General features: G+C 43.8%; 1 protein-coding gene across 1 annotated transcript in view; it reads left to right on the forward strand.

Annotated features, from left to right (window-relative positions):
• Window positions 1–16,304, forward strand: part of usp34 (ubiquitin specific peptidase 34) — a 52,842-nt gene that overhangs the window by 20,480 nt on the left and 16,058 nt on the right. Inside the window, 31 exon segments of the mRNA XM_035660118.1 lie at window positions 664–725; window positions 1,215–1,296; window positions 1,535–1,627; window positions 1,945–2,070; window positions 2,174–2,303; window positions 3,065–3,195; window positions 3,727–4,445; window positions 5,630–5,687; window positions 7,068–7,195; window positions 7,494–7,583; window positions 7,794–7,889; window positions 8,138–8,220; window positions 9,653–9,807; window positions 9,980–10,093; window positions 10,473–10,572; window positions 10,805–10,967; window positions 11,074–11,200; window positions 11,620–11,770; window positions 11,893–11,993; window positions 12,172–12,387; window positions 12,512–12,637; window positions 12,833–12,955; window positions 13,189–13,272; window positions 13,428–13,514; window positions 13,685–13,885; window positions 13,978–14,060; window positions 14,147–14,187; window positions 14,306–14,430; window positions 14,958–15,041; window positions 15,043–15,111; window positions 16,175–16,279. Coding sequence (XP_035516011.1) covers window positions 664–725; window positions 1,215–1,296; window positions 1,535–1,627; window positions 1,945–2,070; window positions 2,174–2,303; window positions 3,065–3,195; window positions 3,727–4,445; window positions 5,630–5,687; window positions 7,068–7,195; window positions 7,494–7,583; window positions 7,794–7,889; window positions 8,138–8,220; window positions 9,653–9,807; window positions 9,980–10,093; window positions 10,473–10,572; window positions 10,805–10,967; window positions 11,074–11,200; window positions 11,620–11,770; window positions 11,893–11,993; window positions 12,172–12,387; window positions 12,512–12,637; window positions 12,833–12,955; window positions 13,189–13,272; window positions 13,428–13,514; window positions 13,685–13,885; window positions 13,978–14,060; window positions 14,147–14,187; window positions 14,306–14,430; window positions 14,958–15,041; window positions 15,043–15,111; window positions 16,175–16,279 — 4,053 coding nt within the window.

Below are 16,304 nucleotides of genomic sequence, written 5' to 3' on the forward strand. Positions count from 1 at the left end.
AACAGTGAACTCAGTAACTGCAGGAAGTTTGTGTAAAACGAGTGATTTGGATGAATTTTGAGCAGATTATTTCCTGTTTAGGGAACTTTTTATACAATTCTCTGTCTGTGTTATGGATTTTTAAAATAATTTTAAACAATCATACAGACTTAATAGCAAACTTCTTTCTTGACAGATTCAGTGTTTTCTTGTCGCAGATGCTTAACCATTGTTCTATTAGACAATATACTTACCAGATGCTGAGATATAGATCTACTGTGTAGATTTTTAAAGTTTTCGAGCACACTTTAAAACCAAGAAGGTGTCACGAACCCCCTGTGAAGTCTTGGCCTCCCCTAGTGGGTTGGAAACCACTGGCCTCAGCAACCGTCCCAAGAGAGACCTCTGTGATTGATTCTGGTTCTGTATCACTGTAATGACTGTGGACCTGTATCTTAAAAAGACTGCTACTCCATTTGATTAAACTGACTTAGTTTTTAAAGACCAATAAAGGCCCCAGACACAATTTTGAAGTCTAGATCGGTCTGTATTTCCCAGGAAACGGTGATAATTACTTTCTTTTAATTTGAAGCTTTTGCTATGGCACTGATGGGAAATATACAAGCATGTATGATGTACTGTTAATTCACTCCTCATAGAATATGTGTGTCCGTGTTTCCTCAGAACCAACTCCACACCTTCAATGACGTCTGCAACAACGAGTCACTGGTGTCCGACACAGAAACGTAAGTTAGTTTAAAAGGATCCGATGCCTGTGCACAAAGGCGTCCATCAAAGTGCCATGGTGTCTATTATAGAATTAAAATGGTGTACTTTAATTCATTAATTGATGATATAATGGCATTTTATTGATATCAACAATACTAACCGTGCAACAGTCTTCAGAACTGTCAGTGCTAAGTTGTATTTTTAGTCATTTATGAAAGACGGTGTTCATTTTCTCAGTTGTTGCATAATATAATTTACAACTTGTGCTGTTTTCTCCAAAAACTACATTGTCCAGTTACACACTCGTATTTAAACATGTTAAATGTGAATTCAGTGTGACGAAATAACCAAAGGGAAAGTCACTTCTCTATATACAGTCAATAAGCACCATGTCACAGCACACACATCCTACTAAAGGATAAGTGGAAGTTTTCTGCTTTTCATACTGAGCTGCGGTTACAGTGTGTGTTATTCCCCTCATTTGGATTCTGCTCTGGCTCCTCCAGGTCCATAGCGAAGGAGCTAGCTGACTGGCTGATCCACAACAATGTGGTGGAGCACATATTCGGACCAAATTTGCACATTGAGGTGAGACCTTTCGATCCAGTCACATGACCTGACAGCAGTTGTATTCAAAAATGTTGTGTTGCATTTGTAACTACATGTGATACATGTTGTGAGTTGCGTTAAAATGGAGTGCGTTTTCTCAAATTTGTCCTCCGGTTTCTTCACTTAAACAGTGCAGCACTGGAGAGTGGAGGTCAATTTATTTTCTCCAAGCTCTGCTGGTCTTAAGTGTGTGTATGTGTGTGTGTGTGTTTTCCAGATCATTAAACAGTGCCAAGTGATCCTGAACTTCTTGGCTGCAGAGGGCCGACTCAGCACGCAGCATGTGGACTGTATTTGGGCAGCAGCTCAGGTAAGACGGCCCAGATTTACACCTGACTGTACACGGCTTTATTCCACTCCATTAACCTGCTTGTTACTCTGTGGAACAGCACAAATATACGTTATACATTAATAAATACATTATTAACATAGTTACTAGTTAGTAGGGATAAATGTATCACTGCTGTCCAGTTGATTAGATTGTTGATTAGTGTACAGCTGAATTAATGATGTAATCTTGGTATATTTAAAATATTATATATAGACCATATTTAAGTACAACAAACGATCACGTTTTCTGCTCCTTAAATCTGAAATAATGAATCGTACTTTTTGTTTATGTTTTAGCTGAAACACTGTAGCCGTTACATCCACGACCTTTTTCCTTCACTCATCAAAAACCTGGACCCAGTGCCTCTCCGCCACGTCCTCAACCTGGTGTCAGGCCTGCACCCCAGCGCACACACCGAGCAGGTACACGTTCGCACCCAGCCTCAATATTAACCTAAAATAACCCCACTGTGATTGTATTTTAAGGTGTTGCTAAACGCTTGTGTGTCCCCCCTTCGCTGCTCAGACGTTGTACCTGGCCTCCATGCTGATCAAGGCTCTGTGGAACAACGCCCTCGCAGCCAAAGCCCAGCTCTCCAAACAGAGCTCCTTCGCCTCCCTGCTCAACACCAACATCCCCATGGGCAACAAGAAAGGTCAGTCTGGGTTTGTGTACGGCAGATTGAGAAATCAAAATGTAATATTTTAAATGTCTCTGCAGCAACATTAGATTTTTTATTTTCTCTTGACACTTTGGCAGTGGTGGAAGAAGTATTCAGATATTTTACTTACAATAAAAGTACCAAAATACCACAGTGCAGAAATACTCTTTTGTTTTACTTCAGTACAAAAGTCTTCTGCAGAATGTCCCATTTCAGAATAATGTATATTATATATTATGATTATTAATTGATGTGTATTTTGTTTTTGTTTTTGTGTTTTTTACAAGTAGGATAAAGTGAAATATATCTGAATTTCATAATACACCCGTGTGTTGACAATAAAATAACCTTGAATCCTTTAATTCAGTAATTACTGGGTTGTAATTATTAATCCATTAATGTGATTATTACTTTAATGTTGCAGCTGGTAAAGGTGGATTAAATACTTATATAATATAATACTAAATCTAAATTTCGAGTAAAAAGTAACACATTTACTCAAGTAAGGTTTCTCAGAATTGTACATTTACTTGATTGAGTCACTCTCCATGACTGCTCAGCCAGTGAGAGTGGCAGCGAATCCTCCTTAAATAGACACAGTGTCGAAGCAACAGATGAGGCTCCGCAGACAGTGTGCATCCTTCCTGATCCGGCCTCTGCGCCACTACTGTGGGTGTCAACTGTGAATGTTTGTGTGGCAGGTTTGAATTCCTTCTCACAGGAAGTTCTCCGTCTGTCTTCTTGTCTGGTCTCAGGTTCACCAGCCGCCAGTCCGGACAGCAGTGACAACAGCGACACGCAGCACAGCGGAGGCAGCGACATGGAGATGGACGACCAGATGATGACCGGCAGCAAGAGGAGCCAGCAGAGGCTGTCTGACACAGAGGTACACACAATTTAAAGTGTATTTTTTAAATGTAAAACGCTTGATGGAGGGTGAATAATTTAAACCAGGGGTCTCAAACTCCAATTGTCTTACGGCCGCTGCTGGTATTGTCGTCTCATAGGAGGGCCACTTCAACAGTCAAGTGCTGCAAGAAGGCATAAAATTCTGAAAATATCTCTATTACTAACATCACATTTTAACAAAATAAAATCAAACATGAGTTTCTGTACAATATATTATATTTTTTCAGCCGAACAAGAAATGAAGGCCCATTTTTTATTTGTTTTTATTTTAGTTGTATGTGAAGGGTAGTTTAAATTGATATGAAACAACGAGAAAAAAATGAACAAATAATAATCTACAGGCCGGATTATGTTATAATTTTGATATCATGTTGCAGGCTGGAGGGCACAAAGACGCCATAAGACATTCAGATATTTGAACCCGAGCTCTGACCTCTGACTGACTGCCACACTGAATATAATATAATATAATATAATATATAATGGTTTGTTGTGGCTGTCTGTTCAGGAGTCGATGCAGGGCAGCTCCGATGAGACGGCCAACAGCGTGGAGGAAGGCAGCAGCGGGCCCGGCAGCAGCAGCGGTCGCAGCGAGGCCTCCAGCAACGAAGCCGCCTCCAGCAGAGCCAGCCAATCAGCCGGGAGCCCCGGCAGCGAGATGCACTCTGACGACATGGCGGACAGCGAGGCCTTAAAGGAGGAGGAGGAGGACGATGAAGAGGAAGACGACGAGGAGGACGATGACGATGATGAGGAGGACGAAGACGAAGGGAACCGGTCGGCTGCCGAAGGCGGGCAGCAGAAGGAGCCCAGGGAGCAGACGGAGTCGAGGAAGAGGAAGGCGGGGGAGGCGCTCGGCGAGGGGTCGAGCCAGGGGGCGGGGCCCAGTGGTTCAGGGGGCGGGGCCAAGCCCAAAGTTCTCCCCTTCAACCCAGAGACTTCTGCTGTCATGGTTACGGCAGCATCAACGTCACTGGAGGGCCGGATGAGGATGTTGGACTCGTGTTCTGCGTCGTCCTCTGCTCGGCCCGATGGGACGGAGCCCCAGCAGCAGCCCTCAGACATCGGCCCCTCACAGATGGTCCAGGGGCCTCAGGAACCCCCGTGCCTGCCGCGGCCCGGGGACTTCCTGGGGGAGGCCATGGGCAGCGAGCTCTTTAACTGCCGGCGCTTCATTGGCCCACAGCACCACCACCATCACCATCATCACCACCACCATCATGAAGGGTAAGACCAGCACTCTTTACTGTCTGATACAGCCACCTCGAATATCTGCTCTCTTTTCCCCTCTCATAAACAACTACACTCTTAATAATACATTTGAATGGATGCACTTTGTTTACCGTCTATAAAACCTCGTACTCAAACTGTGAAACCAACAGTCTACTGCCATGAAGGAAGAAATATACGACTCAGTTTAAACTTTGTCACTGGGAACCTTTAGCTGCATCTTTGATTGGTCAGCGACGTTCAAACATTCAGGACGATATTTAAATAAATTGCACAGTACACAAACTGCACTCGGCTGTTTTTTCTTCCTTCAGCCTAAAATAACTCCAGACAGCCGACGTGGTGACAGCGACGCTGACAGGTCTCACTTACATTACACATACTCCTCATCTGTGTCTTCTCTCTTTACAGCTCGTTGCTCAAAGTTTAGTTAAGCCTTTACGTGCTGGTTTAGGCTAAAAGATAGCACTGGATTATTTCTTTACTTTCACCCTGATGTCTGATGCAGGGGTTGTATCAGCACACACTAACTGTCTAAAGTCTTGGCCAGAGGCAGTTGGAGGCTGCGCTGCTCATTGCTCAATGTTGAACAAGATACTGGTTGTTTTACTGAGTACTACACATGACTACACATGATTAGTGGAATCAGAGAACACAGAGGTTTATTCCACTAATGTGCAGCAGGTAGCAATAAAAATACCAGAAAATCTGGGAAAAACACAACACACTTTTGTTTTGTGTTTCAAAAGAAGGCATTGGCAGTTATTGAGTTTAAAATCAATCACTTTTATTTTGAAACTTTTTCCTCACAGGTCGCTCTCAGGTTAAATTAAGGAGAACTATAATTTAATGGAGAAGAGCTGATAGAAGTAGTTAATCATCTGGGGCGCTCGAATGTGCTCGGGAAATGTCATTGCAATCTGTCAGTTAGATTATGAGATATATTATGTGCAGAGCTGACATTTGGCTTTGAGATAATGTTTCCTCTGGGGAACATGAATGTGTTCTATGTAGCAGTCGGTTTCTAAAGTTGCCTTTCTGTTTAAAAAAGGCAGCTGTGATGTTCACATTGTGATGGAGCTGGTTGATTAATCTGCCTCTCTGCCTCCTTTCCTACAACCCTCCTCCTCCTCCTCCTCACCTCCTCTCCTCCCTCCTCCTCCCCCTCCACTGCTTTCAGGTCCCATGGTGGAGGACATGCATGACGCCGACGACGTGAGCCCGGTGCGGCAGCTCCAGGTCAGCGCAAAAGTCGAGAAAAACATGGGCCGACCCGTTGACGCGCGGAGTCGGGACTTGTGAGGAGGAAGCTGTCCGATCCAACAGTCACCACACGGCTGAGCTCACGCTCCCACCTCGCAAGCAGCACCGTGGTCCGCCAAAAACCTGGCCCTCCCAGGTGGCTACCACGCAGCACCCTGTGCAGGCGTGTGAGCCGGCGCACTCAAACCTTGAAGAGTTCAGAAAATGTAGTTTCCACTATTCAGCGTTGTTTGTGTGTTTAATCATTAATACTGAATTGTGTGCGCTGTGAATCTCGTGCAGGGGTCCGGGCCGTCCAATAAAAGGCCCATACTCAGCGCAGCCCACCGCGTGTGACTGCGACATCAAGCACTGAGACAAGACGTTTGGTAAGAGGCGCCAGACACGCTGCCGTGTGGACCTGGTCCAGGACGACGGACGCGGTATCACGTCTCTTCTCTTTATGAAGCATATTCATTATTTTTTGATGCGTTTCGCAGAAACAGTGCTTTACAACAACAAACAATAAACTGGGCTGCAGTCGTGTCTAGAGTTGCTTGTCACAGAAATAAATTGCGGATAAAAGATTATTTCTCGTCTTTTAGAAGCACAATAATAGACGTCCTTTATCACCGGCGACTAATATTATCACTTCCTAAGAATATTCAGACATTGGATTTATAATGTGGAAAAAATATTTGCGATAAATAAAGCCACACAACCAAAACAATAAATAAAATGAATTGTCTGTTAACAATAACTGCAGTTAAAAATTAAACATCTGGCACAGGGGTAGGCTATCATTACTTAACAGGCAGTATAGTAATGGTAGGGAAGACCCTGCAGTTTAGTCTAACTGTTGGCTAAAATGGCCATTCAAGTCTGTATTGTGACAGAAGATAATTACACTACATTATTATATTGTATAATAATAATAATAATAATAATAAACTTTATTTCTATAACTCCTCTCAAAACCAGAGTTTCAAGGTGTTTTACAAAATAAGTAATGAGTAATAAAGCCAAAAATTACACATAAAATAAAATAACAGATTTAAAGAATCAAACATAATGATAAAATATAATATGAAAGAACAATAAAAAACATTTGAGTAGACATAAAGAATGATAAAGTTTAATATGTTTACAGAACCATGTTTTATTTCACTTTGGTCATAACTTAAATATTGAAATGCTTGTAAACAATATTAAATATTGAGTTTGTTCATCAAGATTCATTAAAATGATCAAAGTGTCTCTCAGAAGCAAAATGACCCAAAGAAAAGGCCTTAATAAGGAGCTGCTGAGTCCATCAGAGGAGAATGAGAAATGCTGCCTCAGTGTGATCTCACTTTTAATTTGTGTGTGTGTTTTCAGATTCATCTGTCTGAGGGTCTGATCAATGAAGCAGAAAAGCTGTTGTGTTCACTCGTCTGTTGGTTCACTGACAGACAGATCCGAATGCGCTTCATCGAGGGTTGCCTTGACAACTTAGCCCACCACAGGTACGGCTGACCCACGCCAGAACAACCGGTCTGATTCCATCCAGGGTTTCCACTCATAGAAAGAATGTCTGAAAGCTGAACAACACTGGGACCTAGAAAAGATTTAGTAGTGTTGAACATGCAGGAGGAGAATCATTCTTCAGCCTGCTGCGCCTCTAAAGTCACAGAAAGCATAAATAACTTATTTGATGATCCAATCTGCAAATATAAAGTCAAACAGAGTAAATAACTACTCAAAATTCAACGTTTAGTGTCTTTCACTCTTATTTTTAACTCCCATCTCTTCATCTACCCGCAGGTCTGTTGTGGTTTCCTTGCGTCTATTACCCAAACTTTTTGGCACTTTTCAGCAATTTGGCTCCAGCTATGACACCCACTGGATCACCATGTAAGTAACATTTCCTACATCACTTCCTATTTCTGTATCATAGCAACCAAGTTCAGATTAATGTGTTTAGCAGCTACTGTGCTTCAGGCTGTATATTGAACCTCTGTTGTTTACAGCAGATCTACTAAACTTTATACTACCGGTTTGAAGAAGCTCCTAAACCGTCTCGTTTCACGAGTGTTACTGATTGTTGCTTGTCGGTTCTGTCAGGTGGGCTGAGAAGGAGCTGCACATGATGAAGCTGTTCTTTGACAACCTGCAGCACTACATCCAGGAGGTCCGGGAACACCGGCACAAGTTTGCACTGTAAGTCCGTTACCTGGTTCACCGGTGACACCAATACTATATACTCGCTCCAAAAAAGAAAATCAGTTAAACCCGAACCGAGGTGAAGTTAAATTGGACTTGAGCACGAGCTGTGAGGAATGTTTCCTGATGTTATGTCCATCACCACCCATGTGACAGGAGCAGCACATTTTTAATTTAACGTTATGGATTTCAGTAAGATCAGTAATAGTAATGCTGACATGTCTCCCTTTGATGTGTCGTCGCAGGTACAGCCACAGTGCGGAGGTCCAGGTCCGACTACAGTTCCTCACCTGCGTCTTCTCCACACTGGGATCTCCAGACCACTTCAGTAAGAATCTGCTTCTGCTTTTTTTTGTAAACTTGAGGCTTCACAAACCAATGGTTGACGTATCGATAGGTTCACACTTCAACTTAATGATAATGACTTTGGACATTAAAGGTTCAGTTAATTCAAATCCTATATTTTCTCACCTGTCCTTTGTTACATGTAGTCACACAGGTGGTATCAGGTTTATGTGCCAAAGTTTTGAAATGAATGAAAACAATTTGAGAACCAATATTACAGAAACAAACCTATATGTCTGCACTGTGTATGGCCAATGTGCTCCTGAGGGTGTAATTGAGGACTGGAAGCAGCTATTCATTTTAAAAGAGCAACAGCCAATGGGGAAACTCCAACAGTCGACCGACCAATGGTGTAACTTTATCACTCATGCAGTCAGTCAGGGACTTACAGGGCTGCGGTCCAGCCTGAAATGGCCTTGTTTTGCTTATAATGATAATTATTATAATTGTTGCTCTCAAGAACACGACCAAGTACATTTAAAGTCTCATGTTGTAGTGAAAGAGAGTTTAAAAAAAATTACACTGACAACTCAAAATAGTTCAAGTTGCTTTGAAAAACATCCAGCAGCAGTTTAAAGTGGATGTTATTTTTAGTGAATCGACTTAAATGTACAAAAACAGGTCTGCAGTTGTTTGGCTTGGCATTGGCGACACGGCTGTATTTTCCTAAGAGAAGCACTAGTTTGGAAATGAATGAGTGTTTGGTTTTCTCTCTGTGTCTTTGGGGAACGATGCTAAAATAGACCACATTATGCAACCCGAGCTGCCCCACTGAGAACAACGTTCCCGTTGTCTCTGTGTGACAGAGAATGATGTAACACTGATGAGGGGAAAATATTACTTGTTTCTAGTAGTATTTTACCAGATTTAGCCGGTTTGATCGCCCACAGCGATCACTGGAGTTTTATAATTTATAAATATCTGCGTGATCTCTTGTTTTTGTCTGGAGTCGGTTCCTGACACACTGACTACAAGAAACCAAAAGTCAGATGGTAAAGTCTCAGAACCGCAGTCAGTATTTCCTCGTGAAACTTGGCGAGTTTAAGTCCAGACCAGAAGAGTCTGGGAATCTGATATAAATTACCCTTGAAAGTTGGAACATCAGGGAATTAAACAGATGTGTGCCTGTACAGTAGTACGCTGTCACATATTTACCTGTTTTCTGGTATAGAAACCCAACATTAACATACTGTACCAGCAGTTTTTGTGTTTCCTCCTTTCTTTGTTTTCAGTCTCTTGAGTCTTTGAGTATAATAGAAAATATCATAAACTTTCAATTTAGTAACAGATCCCCATTGAATTACACACAAAGACACCCAGAAATATTCTTATAATAATATCGAAGGGGTGGAGTCTGTCTTCCTGTTTGATTGAGCTCCTGTGTGTAATTTTGCTCCTGTGTTTGCGTCTCTCAGGGCTGAGTCTGGAGCAGGTGGACATCCTGTGGCACTGCCTGGTGGAGGACGTCGAGTGCTACGACGACGCGCTGCACTGGTTCCTCAATCAGGTCCGCAGCAAGGACCAGCATGCTATGGGCATGGAGACCTACAAACATCTGTTCCTGGAGAAGGTAGGGGGCGAGGAGGAATATCTTGGGACGAGTTGGAGTACCCTGGTTACACCCTAACCTAGTTTCAGAAAGCTGGATATATACTACCTGGAGCACCCTGACAGAGACCAGAACAATGAACAGCGTGTGTGTGTGTGTGTGTTAATGTAACTGTATGTGTGCGTGTCTCCAGATGCCCCAGCTGAAGCCAGAGACTATCAGCATGACTGGCCTCAACCTCTTTCAGCACCTCTGTAACTTAGCCCGCCTCGCCACCAGTGCTCTGGACAACGCCTCCAGCTGTGAGGTAAACAAACGCAGGGTTCCCACGCTTCCTGGAAAAATAATAAATACATTTAACTGGCAGACCTTTTTTTTATTATCATTCTTTATTTTGAGAGCAGTTTGTATTACAGAGCAGAAGCCAGGGCATTGAGTGTTTTTAAACTGGCAGACCTTTAATAACTTTATTAAAGCCTGCATGATTTTTGAGACCGATACTGATACCAATGTAGTGAATTCTTGAACTGTAATTGACCTTTTCTATGTAGATTATGCACGTGCTTTTCTCAGTCCAGTATGTAGACAATCTAATGATTTGAGAGCTATACTCACGTTACAAGTTCTATTAGCTTTAGTGAAATCAGAGTAGACAGACCGTTAACTCACAGCCTGTGTGTCTCCAGCTGTGTGGGATGGACCAGCTGTGGGGGATCGCTCTGAGAGCTCAGTCTGCTGATATCAGCCGCGCTGCCATCCAGTACATCAACTCCTACTACATCAACGGTTAGTTTACCTCCATTACTTACACACAGTGTGCAGACCTTTAATGCAAATATACTGACTTTCATATATTCAGTGTCTTTACAGACTCACTTTTTACATGTTTGATATATCTTGATTGTGGATTTCTTTGGATTTTTCATTTTTCAGCAGAAAACTATTTTTAATGTCAAAGTGACCATGGACTTTTTTTTAATTCTACCTCATGTCTTTGTGTGTCTTTTCGTGTCTCCAGCTGGTAAGACGGGCCTGGAGAAGGAGCAGGAGTTCATCAGGAAGTGTATGGAGAGTCTGCTGATGGCTTCAGCCAACCTGGAGAAGGACGCCCACTCCAGCCTGACCAGCATCGAGAGGGGGCTGCTCATGCTCAAAACACACCTGGAGGCCTTCCGACGCAGGTACACAACACCCAGGAAGGTTTCAATGAGATTTACACAACGTTGATGTAAATGCCGACCGTACATAAACACATCTCAACAACACATTGTTTCCTGTCCCTCTCAGGTTTGCGTACCACCTGCGGCAGTGGCAGATCGAGGGGACGGGGATCAGCAGCCACCTGAAGGCTCTGAGCGACAAACAGTCTCTGCCGCTCAGGATCGTCTGTCAGCCCGCCGGCCTTCCTGACAAGGTGACAAATTTACATTTCACACGACAAAGCCACCAATGAGTTGCAGCTCTGACCTAAAGGGCTTTTTAGAGGTGACTGAAATTACACATTCACTCACTGAATAGGGTAAGGAATATATTTCAAACAAAATCCAACTGGTCTCACATAAGAAGGTAGAATCGTATATTGGGTGCTTGTTTGTTCATGAGTCATCAACATAATCAGATAAAAAATAGTCGTCTTTCATCTTTTGTATGTGATGAAAATCATTCATTGTGAGTGCAGTTCTAAAATCACAGCCTCCAATTATTATTATTATCCAATCATGCATGTGATTATGTAACCTTAATCTTTATTCACTACGTTTCCCGGCCCCACACCTGCAGGCCCCAGAACAAATTGTGGTGAAAAGCCTTCATGTATGCTGTGTGTCTTTGCAGATGACGATCGAGATGTACCCCAGCGACCAGGTAGCAGACCTGCGAGCTGAGGTGACCCACTGGTACGAGAACCTGCAGAAGGAGCAGATGAACCAGCAGGCTCAGCTGCAGGAGTTCGGCCAGAGCGGCCGGCAGCCAGGAGACTTCCCAGGTCGGCTCATGCAGACCTTCCCCTCGTTATTGTTTACTTACAAATAAACGTCAGACTGTCAGCAGTTTGTATGAAGCTGTTTTTTGTGAGCTTGTGTGTGAATTCTGTCTTTTCTCCTGCAGGTGGTTTGATGGGACCAGTCAGGATGATCTCCTCCGGCCACGAGCTGACCACAGACTACGACGAGAAGACTCTGCATGAGCTGGGCTTCAAAGACATGCAGGTGAGTGCCTGGTTCCATTCCTTATGTCTGTCAATACCTAAAAGCTAATCAACCAGACGGCACAGTTTGGTTGGAGATTCCTTTTTGTCCAAAAAACCCCCCAAAAAGTTTTACTGTCATTTGAAATGTACAACGCAGACGAATCATCACTGCGTCATGTTTGTGTGTTTGATCCCAGATGGTGTTTGTGTCCCTGGGAGCTCCGCGGAGGGAGAGGAAGGGGGAGGGCATCCAGCTGCCGGCCTCCTGTCTGCCTCCTCCCCAGAAAGAGCACATCCCAATGCTGCTGCTCCTCCAGGAGCCGCACCTCACTACACTGTTCGACCTGCTGGAGATGCTGGCCTGCTTCAAACCGCCCAGCCCCAACACCGAGAACGTCCACGAAAACCCTGAGGTGGGTGTTTTTGCCCGGCCGTGTTACACTAGAGGTGTTACCTACAACTCGTAGTGACTGCAGAAAGATGTTGAAATAAATAAAAGATTGTTCAAATAAAAGGATTGTGTGTGTGTCCGTGCAGAGTGCGCGGTGTGAGGAGCTTCACCTCCACGCTGAGAATCTGTCTCGTCGGGTCTGGGAGCTGCTGATGCTTCTTCCCACGTGTCCCAAGATGCTACAGGCCTTCCAGAACATCTCAGACGACGCGGTCAGTCACCACACTCACCATACAACTTTCACCAGTTAACGGCAGCCATTTTGCATTCACAAACATTCAACAAGCATACACAGAGAAGAGGAAACGCAGAGATCGATGAACTACGCCGTCACAAATTCAAATTGTTCTTCTGTCGAGCACTGGATAAGTGAACAGTTTTTTGTATGTGTATTTGTTTGTGTGTAGAACGGGGAGGGTCTGTGCTGGAAGGAGCTGCTGAGGATAAAAAGTCCCCACAAACTGCTGTACGCTCTGGAGATCATCGAGGCTCTGGGCAAACCTAACAGACGCATCCACCGGGAGTCCACTGTGAGAAAAACACTGATTTTTATTTTAAAGAGTTCTGTATACAGTCTTTACTTTGTAAAGTGTGAACGCAGGAAAACAGAGTTGATAATAAAGGCTTTTAGGGAGTCAATCACTGATACTGATTGATCTGTGATACTTCATATTGGCTGATAAATGTTGGAAACCTGATAATCATTCTGTCACTTGAATTAGACATTTTTCTTACTCTTGTACATACGTGTTTGTGTTTCCAGGGCAGCTACAGCGATCTGTATCCAGACTCTGACGACTCCAGTGAGGATCAGATAGAAAACAGCAAGAACACATGGAGCTGCAAGGTACAACACAGCACATCATCTGTGACGAGAAAAACCACATCGACCTGTTGTTTAAACAGTTTCCCCCTTTTTAAAGACATTAACCGTCTTTAAAATGTGAGTAGTTCAAGTAAAGATGTTAATAAAACAGCAATCTTTTTCTTTCTCTCCTCCAGTTTGTTTCGTCTGGAGGTCTTCAGCTGCTCCTGGAGATCTTCAATTCGGGCATCCTGGAGCCTAAAGACCAGGAGTCCTGGACTGTGGTGAGAGAGACTAGAACCTTCTGAATGATTGTCCACCATGTTTTTACTTCAGTACAAAGATTAAAAAATCCTCAGCTGGTTTTGGTTCATTCACACATTCGAAGTGTGAACGGAACGAGTGGTTTGATTTTGGAACAAAGATCTTCATGTGCGACCCGTCTCCTCTGCAGTGGCTGCTGGACTGCCTGGCCTGCCTGCTGAAGTTGATCTGCCAGTTTGCGGTGGATCCCGCAGACCTGGACCTGGCCTACCATGACGTCTTCTCCTGGTCCGGCCTCGCTGAAAGCCAACGCAAGCGGGCGTGGCCGGGCAAATCTCGCAAGTCCACCGTAGAGCATGGGAAAGGCCTGCACATCCCTCGGCTCACTGAGGTAAATGTTGCCCCAGCTGGAGGAACGAACAGAGCAGCAGCGATTATCTTAGACCGGGACTGGGACTTGATTATCTGTCTGTTGGTTTGCAGGTGTTCCTCAGCCTCGTACAGGGCACCAACCTCATCCAACGTTTGATCAACGTGGCCTACACCTACGACAACCTTGCACACAGGTGGCAAAATACAGGAGTACAAAACATATTCTTCGGTTCTTTAAAATATAACGTATATAATATACATGTTGTCTTTTCTTTAACAGAGTTCTTAAGGCTCAGTCTGACCACAGGTCTCGTCATGAAGGTGAGAACTTATTACAAAAAGTCTAAAGTACAATAATCTGAGTTTAAGGCCTTAAAATGTCTTAAATATAACTTTTTTTGACTTGACGTGCCTGTGACGTTTCTTTTTCTTCCATAAGTGACTCACTACTCCATGTGGCTGCTCGTGAGCTGGGCTCACTGCTCCTCCACGGTAAAGTCCAGTCTGGCCGACAGCGACCACCTTCACGACTGGCTGAAGAAACTCACCCTGCTGGTGCCTGAGGTGAGCCAGACCAAACATCCACAGAGAAAGTGACCAGATCCACCTGCCAGCACCTCCAAAGCTCACTAATGAACTCATTTTTTGTAAAGGTCCAGTGTGTAACAGTTAGGAGGACAATCCTTTACGCACTAACACACCTGTTCTCGCTCCCTCCTGGTGTTTTACATGATACATACAATGATGATTAAAACAACAAAACGAAAACAAGTGGCATGTTTGCAGGTTGCACTGATGCTCCTAGTTATACAATTTTGTAGCACTCTCTCCAAAACTCGGGGCCCTGATAACAAAAATAAGTCTGAGCCATATTATCTTTACCTTGATGTCATCTTACCTGTATGAACACCACAGTTGAGCATAGGCAAAGATTAAGTTACAGGAATTGAAAGCGAAATCTCTACTCGTGAAACAAAACACAAAACAAAGTAACAGGTAGACTTCTCAACTGTGATTCAGATCGAAGAAACTGATAGAAGTTTACTAAACACGTATCAGTTTGTTGTCTGACGTGGTGTTGTTGTTTTCAGCCGGCTGTCAGACACGAGGCGTGTAACGGCCTCTACAAGCTCTCTCTGTCGGGTTTGGAGGGCGGAGAGTCCATCAACAGATCCTTTCCTGCTTCTCGCTGCCTCCACGCTCCTCAAGTTCCTGCCTGACGCACAGGGCCTCAAACCACTGCGGGTTGGTCTCTCTCTCTCTCTCTCTCTCACACACACACACACACACACACCACACACACACACACACACACTCTCTCTCACACACACACACACTCTCACACACACACTCAAGCTGAACCTCATGGAAGAAGGTACACATACACAGAAAACTCATCTGCAAACTACACTCTGTGTCAATAGCTCTCAGGGGCAATGATATGACTCAATTTGAGCTTTGCTACAGTGAAACCAGTTTGTTTCTATGAGACGTTTTCCCTCTGGTGGGATTAATGCTGGAGACACTGGAACACACTCTGAATATTGTTGCTTTTAAAGGCGCCCTGTGGGGTTTTCTTGTAAACTAACAAAAGTTATGTTAACATACAGTATTACTCACAAAGAGTCATTGTGTGAATCCTTGAGGTCAAACAAATTTGTTCCTTCCTCCATAAAATGCAAACATTTTCAATCTTGGGCCCAATCCCAATGTCCTCATAGCCTAGTGTCCTCTCTGAACGTTTTGCTCAATAGAGACTGACGACGTCTCTCAGCTTCTCCTTGCTAAAACTGGCTGGAAAGAGTTTTTAAAAAACCTGCATTGCAGAATCAATCCAATCCAAGTATTTATGGCGGTGACATGTGGAAGTTGTGTGCTGTCGTACCATATAACGTTGCTCGGGACATCCATTTTCAATGTTTTATCTTTCTCCGTGTTATAACGGAATCTGTTCTTTCAAAGCATCATTTCAGGTGATGCTTGTCCTTGAAGTAAGTAGCGTAGCGTGCGGAACCCACCACAAAAACTAGGGCAACAGACGCTCACCGACGGTGTGTCAGGGCCTTAATTCCCCCCCCTAAGCTCTGAATCAGAACAGACTTAGCTGACGTCACCTAGTAAGTGCTTGATGGTGAGATGCTGCGAAAACAAACATGGAAGCCCCCCAAGCCTTCACAAACTTTATTAATCTTATCAAAATAAACTGATGCTAATGATTTTACCTGAATTTATAAGGATGCTACTGAGTGCAGAATGTGTGTGCTTTGCTACCAACGAGGGAGTCTGATGGTAACACGTGTATCTGCAGGTGGAGGACTATGAAGAGGAGCCTCTGTTACGGACGGGCTGTAAAGAATACTTCTGGCTGCTCTGTAAACTCATCGACAACATCCACGTTAAAGACGCCAGCCAGGTGGGAGCCACAGTTCTGTTGATCA

The sequence above is a fragment of the Morone saxatilis genome, unplaced genomic scaffold, assembly GCF_004916995.1.
Source record: "Morone saxatilis isolate NCDOM2014 unplaced genomic scaffold, NCSU_SB_2.0 Contig17, whole genome shotgun sequence".
Taxonomy (NCBI): domain Eukaryota; kingdom Metazoa; phylum Chordata; class Actinopteri; family Moronidae; genus Morone; species Morone saxatilis.